At 43.8% G+C, this 17647-nt stretch overlaps 1 protein-coding gene across 2 annotated transcripts; it reads left to right on the top strand.

Annotated features, from left to right (window-relative positions):
- Positions 1-749: 749 nt before the first annotated feature.
- JPT1 (Jupiter microtubule associated homolog 1) lies at positions 750-15905 on the top strand. Of its 2 annotated transcripts, none has more exons than XM_066616386.1 (5): positions 750-893; positions 4854-4996; positions 5772-5866; positions 9148-9169; positions 14893-15905. In XM_066616386.1, exons 1-5 carry the CDS (start codon positions 838-840, stop codon positions 15039-15041), a joined length of 465 nt encoding a protein of 154 aa, XP_066472483.1. In that variant the 5' UTR covers positions 750-837; the 3' UTR covers positions 15042-15905. The 2 variants fall into 2 exon arrangements, with proteins under 2 accessions (XP_066472483.1, XP_066472481.1); XM_066616384.1 differs by having other exon boundaries at positions 5769-5866.
- The last annotated feature ends 1742 nt before the right edge of the window (positions 15906-17647 follow it).

Raw genomic sequence — 17647 nt, 5'->3', positions numbered from 1 at the left:
GGATACAGTGAGAATAGTTTGAGACTTTACTGTGGTGGTGACATGTTCCATAGTGGAATGAACTGGGAGCCCAATCCTGTGCACTTCTATTCAGAAGTAAGTTCCATTAGTCAGTGGTGCTTACTGCCAGGTAAATGTGGATAGGATTGCAGCCTTAGAGCCCAATCCTATGCATGTCTACTCAGACGTAAGTCCCATTCTAGTCAGTGGGGCTCACTCCCAGGAAAGTGTAGACAGCATTGCAGCCTGGTACAAGGGATCTTCCCCCATCTTCTCTAGGTATTGTTAAGCCTAGTTGGCTGCTGCTGTGTGAAGTGCAGGGATTGCGCAACATTCTTCAGAGGGTGTGCAGGACCGCTCCGTAGCAAGACGACTGTCTCCACCTGGGAAGAGCTCGCTCGGATCTCCACATTTCTATTTCATAAAGGAAGGCACGGAAAGTTGCGCGGCGCAGCCAATCCCAGCGCCTCTCGTTTGAGTGACGGCCGCGCCGTCAAATCATCAACAAAAGGGGTCGGGCGTGAACGACAACCAGTGAGCGCCAAGCGAAAGCAGCTCTCGGCCAGTCACGTTTAGGCAGCGGGGGAACGGACTTGTCTTTAGGCTTTGGAGGCGGGACAATCCTTGGAGTGGCAACGAAGCCGACAAATGGGAGTGGCCGAGCGGGTTTGAACTGTCCAATGAGGCGGCACAAGGGAAGATGGGTATAAAAGGGTGCCGGGCGCGAGCGGCGTCTGCAGTCGTAGCCGGCAGGCGCTGGGAGCGGGAGTGCGGGTATATCATCTCCTGCGCTTCCCTTTCTTAGGACGTGGTGTTGCGTCCCCACCTTTCTTCGCTATGACAACCACGACGACCTACAAGGGAATGGACCCCAGTGGTCGTAGCAGCTCCAGGTTCGCGGGGAACGAGATGGGGGGTGTCGACGGAGGCCGTTTTCCGGGGGGTGCTCGGTGAACGTCGCCGCTTCCTTTGCTTCTGTCCACTCCCCCCCTGTGGGCGGGGGCAGGTCGGTCCCCACACGGAGCAGCTGTGATGGTTTTCGGTGGGGCTTCCGCGCTGGTGCAGGCACTTAAAGCCCAGGGAGGCCCTGGGACGTCTCGATCCCTCCTCTTTCCTGCTGGCTGCAGGCGTGCTATGGGGGGCTGCCACCCTCTTATGATGGGGCGGGGCTGTGGCCTCTGCTGGGGCTCTGGCGCCTCCCAGCCCTGCCTTGGGTAGGCAAGAGCCTTCCTCCCTGCTGCATGACCCATGCCTTTCTCCACTGCTTAAGGAATGGCTGGTCTCCTCCTCCTCCTCTGTAGGCCTGGGTGTCTTCCTGGGCATGAGGTACCTCTTTACCCTCCCCATACATTTCCTGTTTTTGCTCCCTTCCTAGTCCGGGCCAAGGCCAAGCGGTGTCTCCACTTTCCCTCTGGCCTTGGAGGTGTCTGGGAGCAGGGAATGAAAGGCTTGCCACACCCTGTGGCTCTGGGGTTGGAGCCTTACCCCAAAGCTTAAGCTGCTTGAGGGAGGGAGGGAGGGAGGGGGGCAATAGGGGCATGTGCAGGTGGAGAAGAGCCCCCCCCCCCCCGCTTGAAGCAGGAGGTGGTAAGTTGGGCTAAGCTTCTGCTCTCTACATTGTGGGGGTGGTGAGAAAGGCAGGGCGCACCCAACAAGGAATCGCTGTGGGGCTTCTGAATGCCTGACATAATTCTTTCCTTCGCCTCCCAAAGAAACAGCTGCTGGGGGTGGGGGTGAGTTGTGAGACTAAGATGTCTTAGACTGGCTCAGCACAGACTGATCAGTGTGCTTCTGCCTCCCAGCCTAACAAAGGAGGCACCTTCCTCCTCCCTGAGCAACAGTGCAGCTGGATTCGGTGCTTTCAAGCCCTTTTGCGTCATGTCCCCCTCCCCAGTTCTCTGGCATCCTTTTTGTTTTGTCTTCTGAGCAAATGTCTTAGTCTGGTGGCAGTATTCCCAGCAGTGATTCCTTGCACTGGGTGGGGCTTGAACATGCTTCTATTGTCTAGCATCTGTGGCTATCTCTACCTGTTAAGTCAAGGCTTCAGGGCTGTGATTGTGTCAGCAATTTCCCCTGACATCTTGCAAAAGACAGTCCTCATCTAGGCCCAACTTCTGCCTGTCAGTGGAACTTCAAAGAAGACTTGATGATGCTAGAAGGCAAAGGTGTACAGAGCTTATTGTGTACTGTTCCTTTAATACATTATGCTTTAAGAAGCATACAGTACTTTTGACTCTGGTGTTGCTCCTGAGTATCCCCCTTGTGGATCAGAGCCAAAGATGCATAGGAACCATTTGTGAGAAGGGAAAGAGCTGGGAGCCTTGTTTAAAAAGGCAGCATGTATGTAATGTCTTGTCTTAAGAACAAAGAAACTTCCTTGGGTTGTTGTATTTTAGACTGATACTTAGTGAACAACTAATAACCCTAGGGGAGTTTAATAAAGGCTGAGTACTCTTCATGGGGTGCAGGCAACAATTAACTAATGCTTAACTTGCTCTGTCACTCTAACATTTTCTTAAATCTGTCTTAAGTTTCTCAGTAACTTGACCAAAATGTGAAGAGGGTGACATATCAAAGTGCGGGAAGCTTTTGAGATCTCTAGCTTGAGGAAATTTTGTAGTATCCTGTAGGACTTTTATTGATCTACCTTCATTGTGTCTCCCTTGATAGTGTTCAGTTTTCAAATGCATCACTTGTGTGTCAGGCTACTACAGTATATAATTATATGGCAGGCATTGTGATGCAGTGTCAAGCTGCAGGTTAGCCTACTGCAGTACTAGGAATCCTATTGCAGCCCTTCCATGTGAAGGCATGGTGTTAATAGGACTTGTCAAGTATGAATGGTGAGTACTAATGAGAGCAGTAATCTTGAGAGATGAAGTTGCATTAAAACACCATTTCAGAAAGCAAGCATTGTGTGTGTTCTGGTCTGAGCTAACAAATCCTTCTCACAGAGATGGAAACATGTGAATTATGAGGCTATGTTTAACTTGTGCTGGCCCTACTTAAATCTCTTATGGAAGCACACCATTTGAAAATGGGCTTCTGGAGTATACTGGCTCTTGTGGGAGTACCAGTTCTTAAAGAGTGATAAACTTTGCACTGCTGTGCTAATGGGAGTGTAGAGTTATTGCTGCTTGAGGAACTATCTGAAGCGGTTTTGTAAAATAGTGCTTTAGATGCCCTTCGGGCAGTAAGGCAGAGAAATGTGTGTTAATTCTGTGCCACCCATATACGCTGCAGAAGAGCATGTATGGACAAGCATGCTCTTAAGATAGGGGGCACACTAACTGAGAACTGGCTTGCAAGGAAGGCAAACTTCATTCTGTTAGTGAGTCACTCTTCTGGTTGATTCCTCTTTCATTTCATTGGCCTGCAGTGCTGTGTCCTACATCAAAAGGACTGACCCATAAGAATTTGTATGCATCCTTTAGATCTTAATGTGTGACAAACATCCAGTTGCTGCATTTTGCATCTGATAGTTTGTGGTGATCCTACATGCATCTTATAGGCCAGTGGTGGTAGGCACCTGAATTTCTATGTATTCTACAATTCCCTGTTGGTATAGTTGACCCTTGGCTGTCCTATTTATTTCATTTCTAATGTTGCTTCAGAGCATCACCCCTATAATGAGAACTAGTCAGGATTTGGATGCAACTTGTACTTATGCAGCTTATGCTTTGATGTTCAAGCCAAATATTGTACTTAACATGCTACTTGCTAATTCAAGAGTTGTCCTAATCAAACTGGCTGTTAAGATTTGGGAGGTACAGCTTTCCTGACTAAATGACAGTTTGCTCTTAGGAACATTCTCAAAGAAAATTCTAAACACACCTATGAAGATAGAAGGTATGCTGCATTCCACAAATGATCTGATATATAATCAAGAAATATCTGTGACTGTTCATGGTGGCCTTTTCAGAGTGTAACTATGACTTCTTGATCAATTAACCAGTCATTGTACCTTTTTCAAGTCTGTGTTGAACTCCATCAAGGATTGCTAGCTCTGAAATGTGGAAAATGCATGGAAGAGCATTGCATTATCATTCAGTTTAAGACTTGATCCTTGCTGTAGTCTATCATATTGCAGATGGTTAAGGTCTGCATTTATACCATTGTTTACAATATAGCCCAACTCTCTTATGACTCAGCAACAATTGAGTTATGTGCCTTCCTGTCAAGTTGCAGAGCAGCAGTTGTATTTGAGCATTCTTCTAAGGCTATCTTCAATGTGGAGGTTGGAACATCACCACACTGTAAATCATTCTATCAGCACAGCTAAGTTCTGTTTGGTGTTCCATCTCTGGAACTATCTGGTACTCATGCTCATCTTGTTAGGTGCTTCAGAAGGGTGAAACAATGCAGCTTTCCTTCCATCTAATCTTTACCTTCCCTGCATCCTTCTCCTAGATGTTGGCTTAACTTGGCTGTCCTACTGAATAGGTGCCTATTTATGTGGTACAATTGGTTAAAGGGGTCACTGATTCTGATTATATTCTTTGAAGGTGCTGCTGGAGGTGAGAAGGTATAATAGCTATTGTTCAATGTTGTATCTAGATAGTGTTGACTCTAAATCATTATGTGGCAGTATGGCAACTTTCAAATGTGTGCCTCAATCATCTACATGGCTTTAATTCTAATTGGGGAGATCCTGACTATCTTTTCCTCATGTAATTACATATTTATGTTATGATCAGGCATTATATTTAACAATGACTTAACCCAAGTGTTTCCCCTTTCAAAAACAGACTTGCAGACTTGTCAGTAATATATAGGTAGTGAATTATAAGTTCTATTATTCATTAACCTTGTTTTAGCTATGCTGCTGTAAACCACTCCTCTATGTCTTCCAGGGTTCTTCGCCCTCCAGGTGGTGGTTCCAATTTCTCCCTGGGATTCGATGAGCCAAAAGAGCAACCTGTGCGTAGGAACAAGATGGCATCCAGTATCTTTGGGACTCCAGAAGAGAATCCACCTTCCTGGGCTAGACCAACAGGTAAAGTTCAACTTTGTAATGGCCCATGCTTAATTGTCTGAACTTAATGACATTTAATTGTAGTTTTGAATTGGAAATGTATGCTTTTTGACTTTGCTTAAGAACTTTCAAAATAGCCTTTGCCAATTAAAGACTGACTCGAAGAGGAATGACTTGCACCTTGGGGCTTCATATGACAATGATCTAGTTGGGTGGGAGGAGCATTCAAACTACTAGGCATTGCTCCAACAAGTGACTATCAGATGTTATTCAGTTGTCTGTAGCTTGTCTCATGTAGAATTGCTGCATTGCATTCCTCAGAAAACCAGCAAGTTCTAGCCTGAATGATGGCCCAATGCTAAGCTTTGGTTTACTAATCCTAAATGTTGAGTAAGATGGGCAATGCTGCTGGGCTACATGACCACAGAAATTGGAATAATGTTATGGTATTGTAGTGAGAACTTGCATGACAACAATTAATGTGTTTCTGAGTTTCTGGAGTAACTATAACTTCTCTGGTTCCTCTTCCTATATGTTAATTGAGGCTTTGAAATTGAAGATGTCAACTTCTATTTGATCAAATTCTTAAATGGGCAAAAGTGCCCTCCTGAAACTATAACTTGTGTTTAGAATTCTAGCAGATGCTCAGAATTCCAGGAAATGGTTTTAGGAGGAGTCCAACTTCCAGTGCAGGCTCAAAAAAATTTCAAGTCAAGTTATGTGCTGCGAGTTAGTGACTAAAAGTATTGTTTGTTTCATCATATGCGTACTTAAGGTGACAATTTATTTGTAGCAGCAAAGTCCAGTGACATTGGTGAAAGTTCTGAAGCACCTGGGTCACAAAGGAGAAATTCTACTGATGCAAACTATGGAGACTATATAGATCCAAAGGTAAGAATTGTCAACTGACTTGTGAGTATAAAAAGTGGTATTGGGGAGAACTCCTTGACCTTTGAGAATGCTGCTGATTACTCTGTTCCCTTTTGCGTTTCCAAGCTTGCTGAGATTTTCTCAGCTTCTAATAAACAATTTGATCTTAGAGAGATCTGCCCTGAAAAGATTATACATCGTTTTCTTTTGCAGGTAGACTTGGGTAACAAATTTTATAGCATGATAGTTTAGTTTTTTTAGTTTGAGAATATTGATCAAGGGACAGCCTGGCTCCTTTGACTGATACCTTGTATTAAGATGTGAACCATTTGGTGCTATCTTGGCACTGGAACTTTAAAGCCTTGATAAAGTCCTGCGTGGCTCCTTAAATGAACAGAAGGTGGAGGAGAGAAGGCATCTGGCTATGCAGCACAACTATTTTGATGCCTGGTTGTCCAATAAGTTGAGACAATTCTAGCCAAGGGGTGCCTCCAACTTGAATAGAACTAGGCATCCTGCATACATTTGTGTGATTGTGCTTTAACAGCTGTTACACAGGTTGAACTGCCCCAAATTTATTTTATATACCAATTCACTAGATCATTGGTAACACAGGCCAATAAATATTTTGCTGTCTTAAAAGTTAGACCTATTCCTGGGTATATATGAGGTTCTGATTCCAAAAATGGTATCTGTTTTGCCCTGGTGTCTAGTTTCCAAGATACAGTGTGGCTTCATTGCTTAAACCAGGGCTTTTCAAACTAGGGCGTTGCAACACCCCAGTCTCTGAGCCCTGGCCACTTTCTCCTTAAGGGGTGGGGGTGGGGGGAAGGCAGCAATATGATCCCCAGGATTGTGATGCTCAGGGGGCTGCAGGGACTGGCATTTACTTACAAGTCCCTGTAGCAGCTTCCTGCGGATGCGGAAAGCCCTGTGCAAGTGTCTGCAGGGCTCCCCAGGTCTTCAAATTGAAAGCGCAGCCTCGGCCACATCTGGTTTTGCAGAACCCTGCAGCCCCCTGAGCAATGCAATCCCAGGGATTACATCACTGCCTCCCCCTGCCAGAACTTACTGCTGGCTTAAACCATTCACCAGTTTCTTCATGAGGAAGCCTATGCCTTAGCTCAAGAAGAAGCTACTTGAATCATTCACAAAGAAGGCTGCAGGGCAAAACTAATGCTGTTTTTTAAATTGGCATGTAAAACCTCCATAAATTCAGAGAAGCTTTTCTGACCCTCAATTATGCAGGCCTGTATAATCAAAGCTGGATCTGTGCTAAACCTGCTTTGCTGCCTGCTGGTTGGTTCACCCTGTTGTAAATGAAAATGTCCCATTGTGAACCTGTTGACTTTCTTCAGTGGATGTGATGGTTTCCCCCATTCAGTCAATTATCTTGGCATTAGAATTAAATTACTTTTACAAAGAGGTAGCTTTTCCTTAGACAAGCAACTGGTTTCCCTTGACTTCTGTGAAATCACATTGCGTGTGCTCAGTTCTTTCCAAAACTGATACTCTGTGAAGTGTTATGGTATAGTATTCTGTTGACTATGAATCTGCAACCAGTGGCTGCTGGACGAAATCCAGTCCTGAAGGTGTCTCCCTTGGTTGCCAACCCAGAGGTGCAAGGGATATATGGAGGAGGTGTAGCTGTGTCCATGGGATGAGTAGGAGTCTTAAGTGCTCTTGACTTTATCTACCTGCTGTTAATCTATACATTGTGGGGGGGTGCAGTCAGAACAATCCGTTGTTGCATGTACATTATAGATGTCTGCCTAGGGCTCTGGTTTCTAACTTTCTGTACAACTCTAAAAATGGATGCTGTCTCTGTTAGAATTCTATGTCCCTCTTTTGTGTTAGCCTGGAAAGCCCATATATGCTACTTAAAGCCCATCTGCCATCCAGGCTCGACCAAACCCAGACCTACTTAGATTTAGCAAGATTGCTGTCTATGTCTCTGGCCCAGTCCCTGGGACTCCTACATGTTTTAGATCTTCAAGATTTGGAGCAATCTGACTTGGGATTGGTCAGGATTTCTTTAACAGTTTCTTCTCAGTGGTGGCCCCTGTATTATGGAATTCCACCTCATATTGTGGTCACCCTCTGTTTTCCAGTGACTAACTAGTCAGCAATTTTTTGGTTGTATCTTAATAGTGTATTAAAATGTCTTTGCAGAGAAGGGCAGGATAGGATTCTTTAACATTGTCTGTTTCTTGATCCTGGTCTAGAATTCTATGTAGATAGTTGCCACTATGGTTGCCAAACTGTTTAGTCCTCAGAAGCCCACTTCATGCTGGTCATAGTTTCAGGCTTTGAGGTTTTTAATTCTGCTGCTGTTTCAGGAGTGATTAAATGGTCACTTGTCATTTGAATTGGTCACTTGTGATATAGAAATGCAGCAGAACTACCTACCCCCAGTGGAGGCCAACTTAAAGGGAGGCAAAGCCAGAACACTGGATTGTGCAGAAACAACGGGCATAACTGCCTCTGCAGGCAAATATTCAAAACCAGGAGTGTCAAACTTGTTTCATACAGCAGCTGCAAGGTGCTCTGCAGAGTGGTGCTTTGGTAGAAACAGTGCTGCTGAAAGGGCAGTCTGCATGATAAATACTCTTCCAGTGCCTTGACAGCTTCTCTCCTCTCTTGGGCTACCTCTTCCCCATACTGTTCCTTGCTTTGAGGCCTCCTATGTGTCCCTCCCAGTGCATTGGCAGAAGTGGTGCTGTTGAAAAGGCAGTGCTGGGAGTGCCCAATTACCATTTGGACTACCCTTTTATCAGTGACAACTCAACAGAAGCAGCACTGCTGGGAGAGCCTGCATGACTGGGCTCTTTAAGCAGCACTACTTGATGATGATGCATTGCTTTACAGCTCAGCAGCTGATAATGGTTCTAGGAGAGCCCAATTATCACAGGGACTTTAGAAAGAGCTTCTGTAAGCTGTATCTGGCCTACTAGCCTTATGTTTGACACCCCTGCTCTAGACTTGACACTAATTTAATTTTTTAATTTGTTCATGTCTTCTGTACCAGCACTTCTATCATGGCATGCTAGTGCCTCAATACATACTTCAGAATTATCAGTACTAGTCTATTTGGAGCAGAACAATTTATGTATCTTATGCTTTTATGTATAGCTTGTAAGCAACCTGCATTTTTAACAACCTGAGAACATCCACTCTGTAGACTGAACTTGGCTTTCTACTCAAAGCAATTTTTATTATCATTGGGTGGGGCATGGCTACAGTAGTAATCCTTTCTAGTGTTACAAAGATAAGGAAATAACATGGATTTTTTTTAATCCTAGGGTGGAGAAGTTGAAGTGCCTGGTAAGTATCTGCTTTCTTGCCCCTAAAGAAGCCTTACACTAAAGGCAACTTTTTACAGATAGAGAATGAATGGGTTGAATGGTTACAGATAAAAAGTAGCAATTTCTGGAATTGCCCATTCAGGAAGGAGACTTCCTGGCTGCTTTTCTAGAACTGCCTGCAATGCAATTCAGATTCATTTTGGCTGCAGCATGTGTTTACCAGCAGCAAAGTGTTGAGATCTACATTTTGTGACCTAAAATTTTAAGAGGATCAAGGTGAGTCTCAAAGATAGTACCTTATGTGTTCATTGTAGGATCTGCCTCTCAGCTCTGTGGCTTCTGAGAATATGTCTGAGAACTAGTCACACATACATGCATGAAATTTAGTTCTTCATAACTAGGGCCTGAGCTTGGGGTTGTGTCTGCCACTGCAAAAGCAATGTGTGAATAGGGTATACAGGTCCAGCCTATTTATACACGGATTTTTTATACACGGATTTGACTCAACACGAATGGCCCCTGCAAATGAGAGAGAATGTGCTGATCCCTGGAGAAGGGGAAAAATGCATTCCTTTAAAATCGGTTTTAAAAACTGAACAATCCTTTAACAATAGTCTCCTTAATGAGAGAGAGAGGGCAGCAGGCTAACAATCCATCAATCCTTCTCTCTCCTGCAAACCCCTCCCTTCTCCCAGCATGTGAAAGTCCTTTAACAGCCTCCTTAATGAGAGAGAGAGGGCAGCAGGCTAACAATCCATCAATCCTTCTCTCTCCTGCAGAAGCCTCCCTTCCCCCAGAAAGAAAGTGATCATTTTGCATTGGTGAAGGGAAGGGCTGAGTGAAGTGCTGATGGATTGTCATCTTAATGATTCTTAGAGTCAAAAGGTCAGCAAGGCTGTTTTTCAATCACTGGAGCAAAGAAACTTTGTGTTTTAAATTGATTTGCCATAGTACCTTTTTTATCCAAGTGAGTGCTTGGAAGGGAACCCACGAATAATTAGTCTCAACCTGTGTACAGATACTTCTGGTTCCTGCAGGTTTAGGGTAAAAAAGGAGATCAAAAGATAGCAACAGGTTTTGTGCATAAGGAAAACACAAGCTCAGTTCACACTACAGCTTGTGCTTGGTGGCAGTTTAAATTTAAAGGTGATTTACAGTTTAAGGGGATTGGGTTAATAGGGAAATGACTTTTAGTTGAAAGTGAAACTACAAAGTATTCATCCATTGGAGTTGCAGATCAACTCTGTTTTAATATTAAGCCAAGTTATATTATGTAGTTCTGAGTGGATGGGTGGCTATAGCAAGGCAAATGGTTGTCTGTCTTTTCTCCTTGCCCCAAGAATATTTGATTGTGTGAAGCAGCCTTGAGAACATAAGACCAGCCCTGCTGGATCAGACCATAGGCACATCTAGTCCAGCTTCCTGTATCTCACAATGGCCCACCAAATGCTCCCTGAGGCATTTGGTGGACCACTGTGAGTACAGGAAGCTGGACTAGATGGAATGTAGGCTGTTAATTCACTTTGTTAACTGATTATCTACCCAAGGCTGCAGTTTGAGACTTCCAGTTTGTGGAAGCCTCAAGGGCATAGAAGGAAATTCTAGGCTTACTACAAGAGGCTGAAAACTTATTGGTATTTTTCTTAAGTTGGGTATCTTTGCTGCCTAAGGAGCTTTTAATTGGTCTGAATGGGGCTGTGCACAAGTGTAGTATTGTGATGGCTTCACTAGTTTGATTAGGCAGAGGATGCATCTGCACTACTGCAGAAAGAAGCTCCTAGGTTGTGCTAATGTAATCCAAAATCAATGCATTTGTCAGAGAAGTGGGGTGGAGAAAGTGGAATTGGTCCAATTTGTCAGGCAGAACAGCTATGCATGATGCTTAATGTCTTATGCACGCAGTAGCTTTATCAGCTGTGAAATAGCACGCCTTTCTTTTGGCAGGCAGTTGTCATTAATCCTTCCGCAGGCTTCTTATAGACTACTGGCTACTTAGTTGGTGTTTTACATGCATGAGACAGCTTTCCACGATGACTGATTTTAAACAATTCCAGCAGATAGCCATAGCTTGTTCTTCTGTCTAGTGCACACCAAACATGGTTGACCTCAGTCTGTCCCTATGTTCAGTCAAGGTGTTTCTTTTTGAATGGGATAAGGGTTTTTTCCTGTGGCTAGCCATCCAGAAATCTGCTAGTTGAAATAACTTTGTAATTGAAGGTCAGAAAGACAGCCTAATCTGAAAGGGTTGAGATCCTCAAGCTTCCTATAAGATTAAAATTCCACTTTGGTATTCCCATTTTCAGCCTGCATTTACATACACAGTCTGGGGGTAGGATTCTTTAGAATCTTCAGGAAGGACAGTGCCACAGGCAATGATTCTAGACTGTTTTCAATGTGAGATGTGATTTAAGCAGTTAGTGGGTAGAGGAGAGAAACTTCTTAAATCCTTGTGTATATCTTGATTAGATTGAGAGTCCTGGCCCACCCATCTCAGAACAATGCAGTACAGCATTTGACCCACCAGTCCGGTTGGTATTCATGGTGGTAAAGTAATTACATAAGTTAAGAATGCTTGTAAAAAGCTTTGAAGGTAGACTTGCTTGCACTGTGGGTAACAAAAGTACAGTGAACAATAAAGAGTGCAGTAAAAGATTGTGTGCTCCATGCTTCGTATTTGTCATTGGGATCACAGGGCAACCACACAACATGCTCTTGTTGGATATTGCATTGAGTTAAAGGTGGAATGAGCTTTGCTGTTCGTCTTGATTTTAAATTGGAGTCTGAAATATTTGTTGGGGGAGCCTCCCAAGAAAATGTAATCTTAAATCTGCTCAGTAGTGCTGTGGGCACAATAGGTTTCTTTTGTGGGGCACTTAACACTTTTCATGGAGGAGGGAAGTGTTTCTAAATTTGGAAGACTTCTAGGATCATTAGGTTGACACCAAAATAGCATGTTTCAAGATGGCGGCCCAGACCAAACTTGTAAAAGCCTGCATGGGAATGGGCATTTTCCATGGAATAAGTCATGCTTGGATGTAAAACCCTGTGGGTTTCTGTATCTCAATTTTCCCCCACAGTATATCATAGTTCCTTCTTCCAACTTGTTCCACCTCTTAATCTACAAGTTCAGAGTCTTGCGCATGGGTTTTAGATGGTTGCAAAACCCGCATGGTTCTTGACAACTGAGTTTTGAGAAAATGAGACCACACCCTAGACTGGCTTTCACTAAAGCCCTACTTTGCTTATGGCTCACCCTTTTGTTGTTCTTGGCTTTAAAGGGTAACCAACTCTCCCCTTGTGGTTGGTAGAGGGGAGAGCAGCAAAATAAGCTTATGCTTGATCTTTTGCTCTATCTGGTTAGGATCTAGAGTAGAGAGAACTGCCCTCTCATCAGGCTTTCGATCCACTTCCCAGTGGAAAGGAGAGGTATACAGCTGTTTAGAGTGTGTATGGGAGGGTACATGCTTCGGGGCATGATTGTTTGCTTGATCAGAAGCCCCAAGGAGTTGCCAACAACTTGCTCCAATGCAACTAGATCAGCCTAGTGCATGCTGTCATAGGTAAACACATGAATCCTGCTGTCTTTGGCAAGAGAAGGACATTTACTGCCCTCGGGGAAAGCAAACTATCAATGTGTAAAATGACCTGTTTTCCACCTTCCACCCATTTTGAGTGTTGCTTCCCTGCTGTTCTAAGGACTAGAAGCACTTGCATTGTCATGTTAGTTTGATAGTGGCAGTGGCTGCTTAGGGGAATTCCATTGAACAAAGGATATCTAAGTGGTTTCCCCCAGGCTTATTTGAGATATGAAAGTTAAGGCTCCTTTCAGCATTTGATTCCTGGTACCTGATGTCCCCCAATTCCAGGACTGAAAACATTATCAGTATGCCTCATAGCTAGTTTCAGAACAAATGGCTAGCAATTATGCTATTTAAGGGCACCTTTTGAACATAGCTTGGTAAGATAGTCTCTTCATAAATCCACCTCTTTGCAGGTAAAATGGTCTTCAGTGTTGAGCTGAACGATAAGTTTAACTGGAAACCTTGTGTGTTTTGTACAGGAATGTCAGTCAAAATGTGTTTGAGAGCTCTGGTGACAACTTCTATTTAACCAGTTTTTGAATTGCAGCGTATCTACTAAGGAACTAATACAATATGCTGTTGCTTTGCCAGTGTCTTTGCATATACTAATCTTATCTGTAACGACTGAAGAACTGAACTGTCCTTGTTTGTAAAATATACTTTGGTTGTGAACATTAATGGCAACACTTAGCAGGAGGACCTGTATGATGTAGAAAGGCATTTCAAGTTGTGTCCCTCCTGTACAGAGCCCTTTTGTGGCTGTGCATCTACAAGGATTCTGTAGGTTGGCAACCTTCAGTCTCGAAAGACTATGGTATATAAGCCTACAGCACCTGGTATTCCCAGGCGGTCTCCCACCCAAGTACTAACCAGGCCTGACCCAGCTTAGGATTCTGTAATGACAGCCATTTGTGGCTGAAGGGACAGACAAGCACAGAACATTGAAGTTAGTGATTTGCTTATTTCAGTGGACTTCTGTCCATCTTGAGGACAAGGGTCATTCCCTCAAAGCTTGGGGAAACTGAGGCTGTGATAAGTTTTCAGCCTCTGGCTATATACAAGTTACTGTTGCAGGTGGGGCAACCTGCATGTAGGACAGCTTGGAGGTATTTGTAAGTTACTTTTTGCAGTATGAGATATATGGGTTTGCCACATGAATCTAGTAAATGAGGCATTTTGATCTGTTGAATATGCTGTCATTGGTTACAGAGGAAGTCTGGAATTAACTGCCCACTCAGAGTACAGACAATAGAGCATTCAAGCAGCCTGAATCAAAGGCTTCTGCCATTGCAATCCTCAGTCTTGCCAAGTTGGCAGTTAGAGGTATTGCACATGTCCAACATCTTTAGGCAGACACCAAGCTGACATAAAAAATGCAGTAGAACTAAAGTCTAGCAATATTTTGGGTGGGACAACTAGTACCTCATTTTCTGCTTGCTTTTTACCAGCCTGGGAATATCCCTGAAACTGCATGCTGGCTGGGTGGTTTGGCACGACCTTGTGTGCACTGAAATTTGAAGACCTTTTCACTGTGAAAATAAAAGTGGAAGGATTTGCAAGTACTGTGACAGAATAGGCCCACTTCCCAGCACAACTAGAATTTCCATTATTGGCCCATTCAAGCTTATGTTTAAAAAATGTGAACTCCCAAGAAGGCTGAAAAATGCACGTGTAACAGCTGTGTTTCATCTCTAGGGACCCAGAGCCTGTCAAAACAGGGAACTTTGTTCAAAACATGACACAAGGCCCTTGCTCAGACTGTAAATAAAGCCTTAGAATTGGGGGATCAAAGTCATCATTCCCTGGGACAGTATCTTGCAAAAATAAGGTCTAAAAATGATCCATATAAGCAACCCATGTGTCTGCAGAATAGAACTCTTGGGGAAGGACTGCCTTTTGCCTTTACTCAGTTTTATCCAGGAGCAATGCTTTCAAGCAGAACAAACTGCCCAGAGATGATGGGGTGGAGTGAGAGGAGGAGATAATTGATGAGTAGTGAGGAAGAGACAGGACAGCTGGGCTAGTGCAATCCCCAGTGGCCTCCAACAGTGCAAATGGGAGTTCTTGATTCATGAGCTTCCTGCTAATAGTAGATACTGAACTATATGGGGAGGGGGAGAGCAGCTCAATCACCACATAATTGCTACTATTTTCTTTATAGAAAACACTGAGGCTGAAATAGAAGCTGCTTCAGGACCAAGTGAAGAAAAGCCCCTGCCGGCTGCACCTGTTCCTAGCCCAGTAGCTGCAGCACCTGCACCATCTAGGAGAAATCCACCTGGTGGAAAGTCCAGTCTTGTTCTTGGTTAAACTTGATCTTTGCTCTTAACTACTTGGAACTCATGTCTGTCATCTTTTGTTTCCTTTCCATGCTTGTGAACTGCACAACTTGAGCCTGACTGTCCATCTCGAATGATCATTAAAGAAGCACTTTATGTACTTCATCTTTTTTTAAAAGGAAGGTTTTTTCAACTTCTGTCTTGTCTCCCTTGGGTCTACTGGAAGTGGCATGTGTGGTTTTTTCCTAGTGGTAGACTTAGAGCAGTGGTATTCACTATGCAGCCCATGGCTGACAAAGGTTACTAAGGTGTATAGTAGTGTGTATCCTAAGCTAGGCTGGTTGGTTCTGAGTGTGCTAGGTGGCATTTTTGTCCTGAAATTTGTAGAAACCCCTTAGTCTGCTTAGAAGGGTGGAAAGTCAGGGTTGTACAGATCAGAAGACAATTGACAAATGTAGTCTCTCCCCTATCCATCTTTGCCACGTATACTGGTTGAGTAACCAAGGTATCATTCAATAACTGGAAAAGGTTTGAAGCCCTGATGTGCATTACAGAACAGATGTGGTGCTACTAACTGCCATGCTGCCTTCGACAAAAGGAGTCTTGGTTCAGTCATGATGAGATGGGGCCAGTGCCAAATATAGAACTGATGGAGCCTGCTGTTCTGTTGCCCTGGTATTGGACCCTTCCATTTAAGTGAAGGTAGAATGGATCTTATACAAGTGAGTATTGGGTGGGGAAAGATCTTTCACAGGGCAGTCAAGTCCAAATTACTCCAGTGCTATGCATGATCATGCTGGTGCTTAACCATGAGGTGAAAATCTCATCCTTCTAAATGTGTGTTGTATCTGGACAAAACTGGATTGTTAAAAATAAAGGATATAGAAATTTTGAAGCAGTGTTGAAGCTTTCTTTTCAGGATACATGTTTGTATGGTGCATGCACATCACAATTTCTGAATGAAACCCACTAAAATGGAAATGGGATTGACTTTGGAATTCTGTATATAGTAATATCTAACACTACTTCCTATAACATTGTTTTGATATAGTATTTTGTCCATACCCTTTGTATGGTGAACTCAACTCACTCTCACCACTATATGGGACTTATAACTCTGAAAACCAATTGAATTCTTTGCCCCTTCTGGTGGGCAGGAAAACTATTCAGGTTTCTCCATTTGCTATCCATAGTTGAAGCTTAATACAATCTGCTTAAAGCAGTGGTTCCCAAACTGGTAGGTTGTGACCCACCAGTCTGGGAAGCACTGGCCTATGTCCTTTTAAGGGACAGGGAGGGGGAAGACAGTGAAATGATCTCCAGGATTGTGATGCTGCTGGGAAAGAAGGGGGACTTTTACTTACTAGCAGGTCAGCCTGACTTCCAGGGGTACAGGGAGGCCTGCAGAGCCCCCTGGAGAGCTCCACAAGCCTCAGGTTCACTAATAGCAGCCAGAAACTGCTTTCAGTTTTTGACTGCAAAACCAGAAGTAGTTTCTGATTGCTATTTTTAGTGAATTGGAGGCTTGGAGTCCTGCAAAGGGCTCCATGGGGCTCCTTGCATCTCTCTGGAAGGTGGTGTGACCTGCTAATAAGTAAAAAAAACACCTTCTGTCCCAGCAGTGGTGTAATCTTGGGGATTATGTCACTGTCCTCCCCCCCACCCCACCCCTTAAAGGATTATAGGCCAGTGTTTCCCAGGCTGGTAGGTCACAACCCACCAGTTTGGGAACTGTTGGTTTAGGTAGCCAGCATATTGGTCACCAGGCTTCTTTCTGGGACTGGATCCCACTCCAGGATGGTCAAATAATACAGGAAATGATCAGATTCCCAAGTAAAGGCCATTTGAAATAGCCCATATGTGTTCTTAGCACTTATGTTTTTTCAGCATCAAGACTTTTGTATGCACAAGTCTTCTATGGAAATATAAATACAGCATTCCAGAGAAGACTGGTGATCATTAGCCCTTCTCCCCACTCTTATCTTCAGCTGTAGCAACTTGGAACTTGTGTATGCAAAGCGCTCATCAGTATGATGAGTCAATATTTATCCTCAAAATAGTCATGAGGTTCTTTATGCTGAGATAGTGTATGTCACATCACCATACAGAACACTGCCTGTACTCCTGTGACCTATGATTTAGGTTGCAGGCCTAGATGCTTTCCCACAGAACTCAATGGGGCCTACTGAGTAGGTTTGCATTTCTTACCTTGTTGTCTTCTGCAAAGAAATGTGAACAAACCCATGACACTCTTGGTTAGCCCCATTACTGAAAATACACTTTTCAGTGAGAATCTTTGTATTCAACTGGAGCTGTGTAAAGTGAAGAATACTCAAGGTAAAGTCAGGATTCTGAAGGTGGTCACTGGGATCTGTGCTAGGATCCAGTTCATGCAATTTGCAGAAGCAACTAATGCTTGTTGAAACAGTTTCAGCCAAGCTTTAACAGAGTTTTCAGGTCTAGTCTTATGCTTATCAGAGTGGATTGTGCTGCCTGAACATGACGTCTGGTCCATCCTACTGTGGGCATTTGGGGTGTTCAGTTCTATTATAATTCTCCTAGTAGTGTTCTCATCTCCCTGACAGTACAGTTGGGTTGAGCAGCACCTGGGTCCCAACTCTGTGGAGTGACTAATTC

This window comes from Tiliqua scincoides, chromosome 2 (assembly GCF_035046505.1).
Source record: "Tiliqua scincoides isolate rTilSci1 chromosome 2, rTilSci1.hap2, whole genome shotgun sequence".
Classification (NCBI taxonomy): Eukaryota; Metazoa; Chordata; class Lepidosauria; order Squamata; family Scincidae; genus Tiliqua; species Tiliqua scincoides.
The sequence above is the reverse complement of the archived record's forward strand: the minus strand, read 5'-3'. Positions and strand labels throughout refer to the sequence as shown.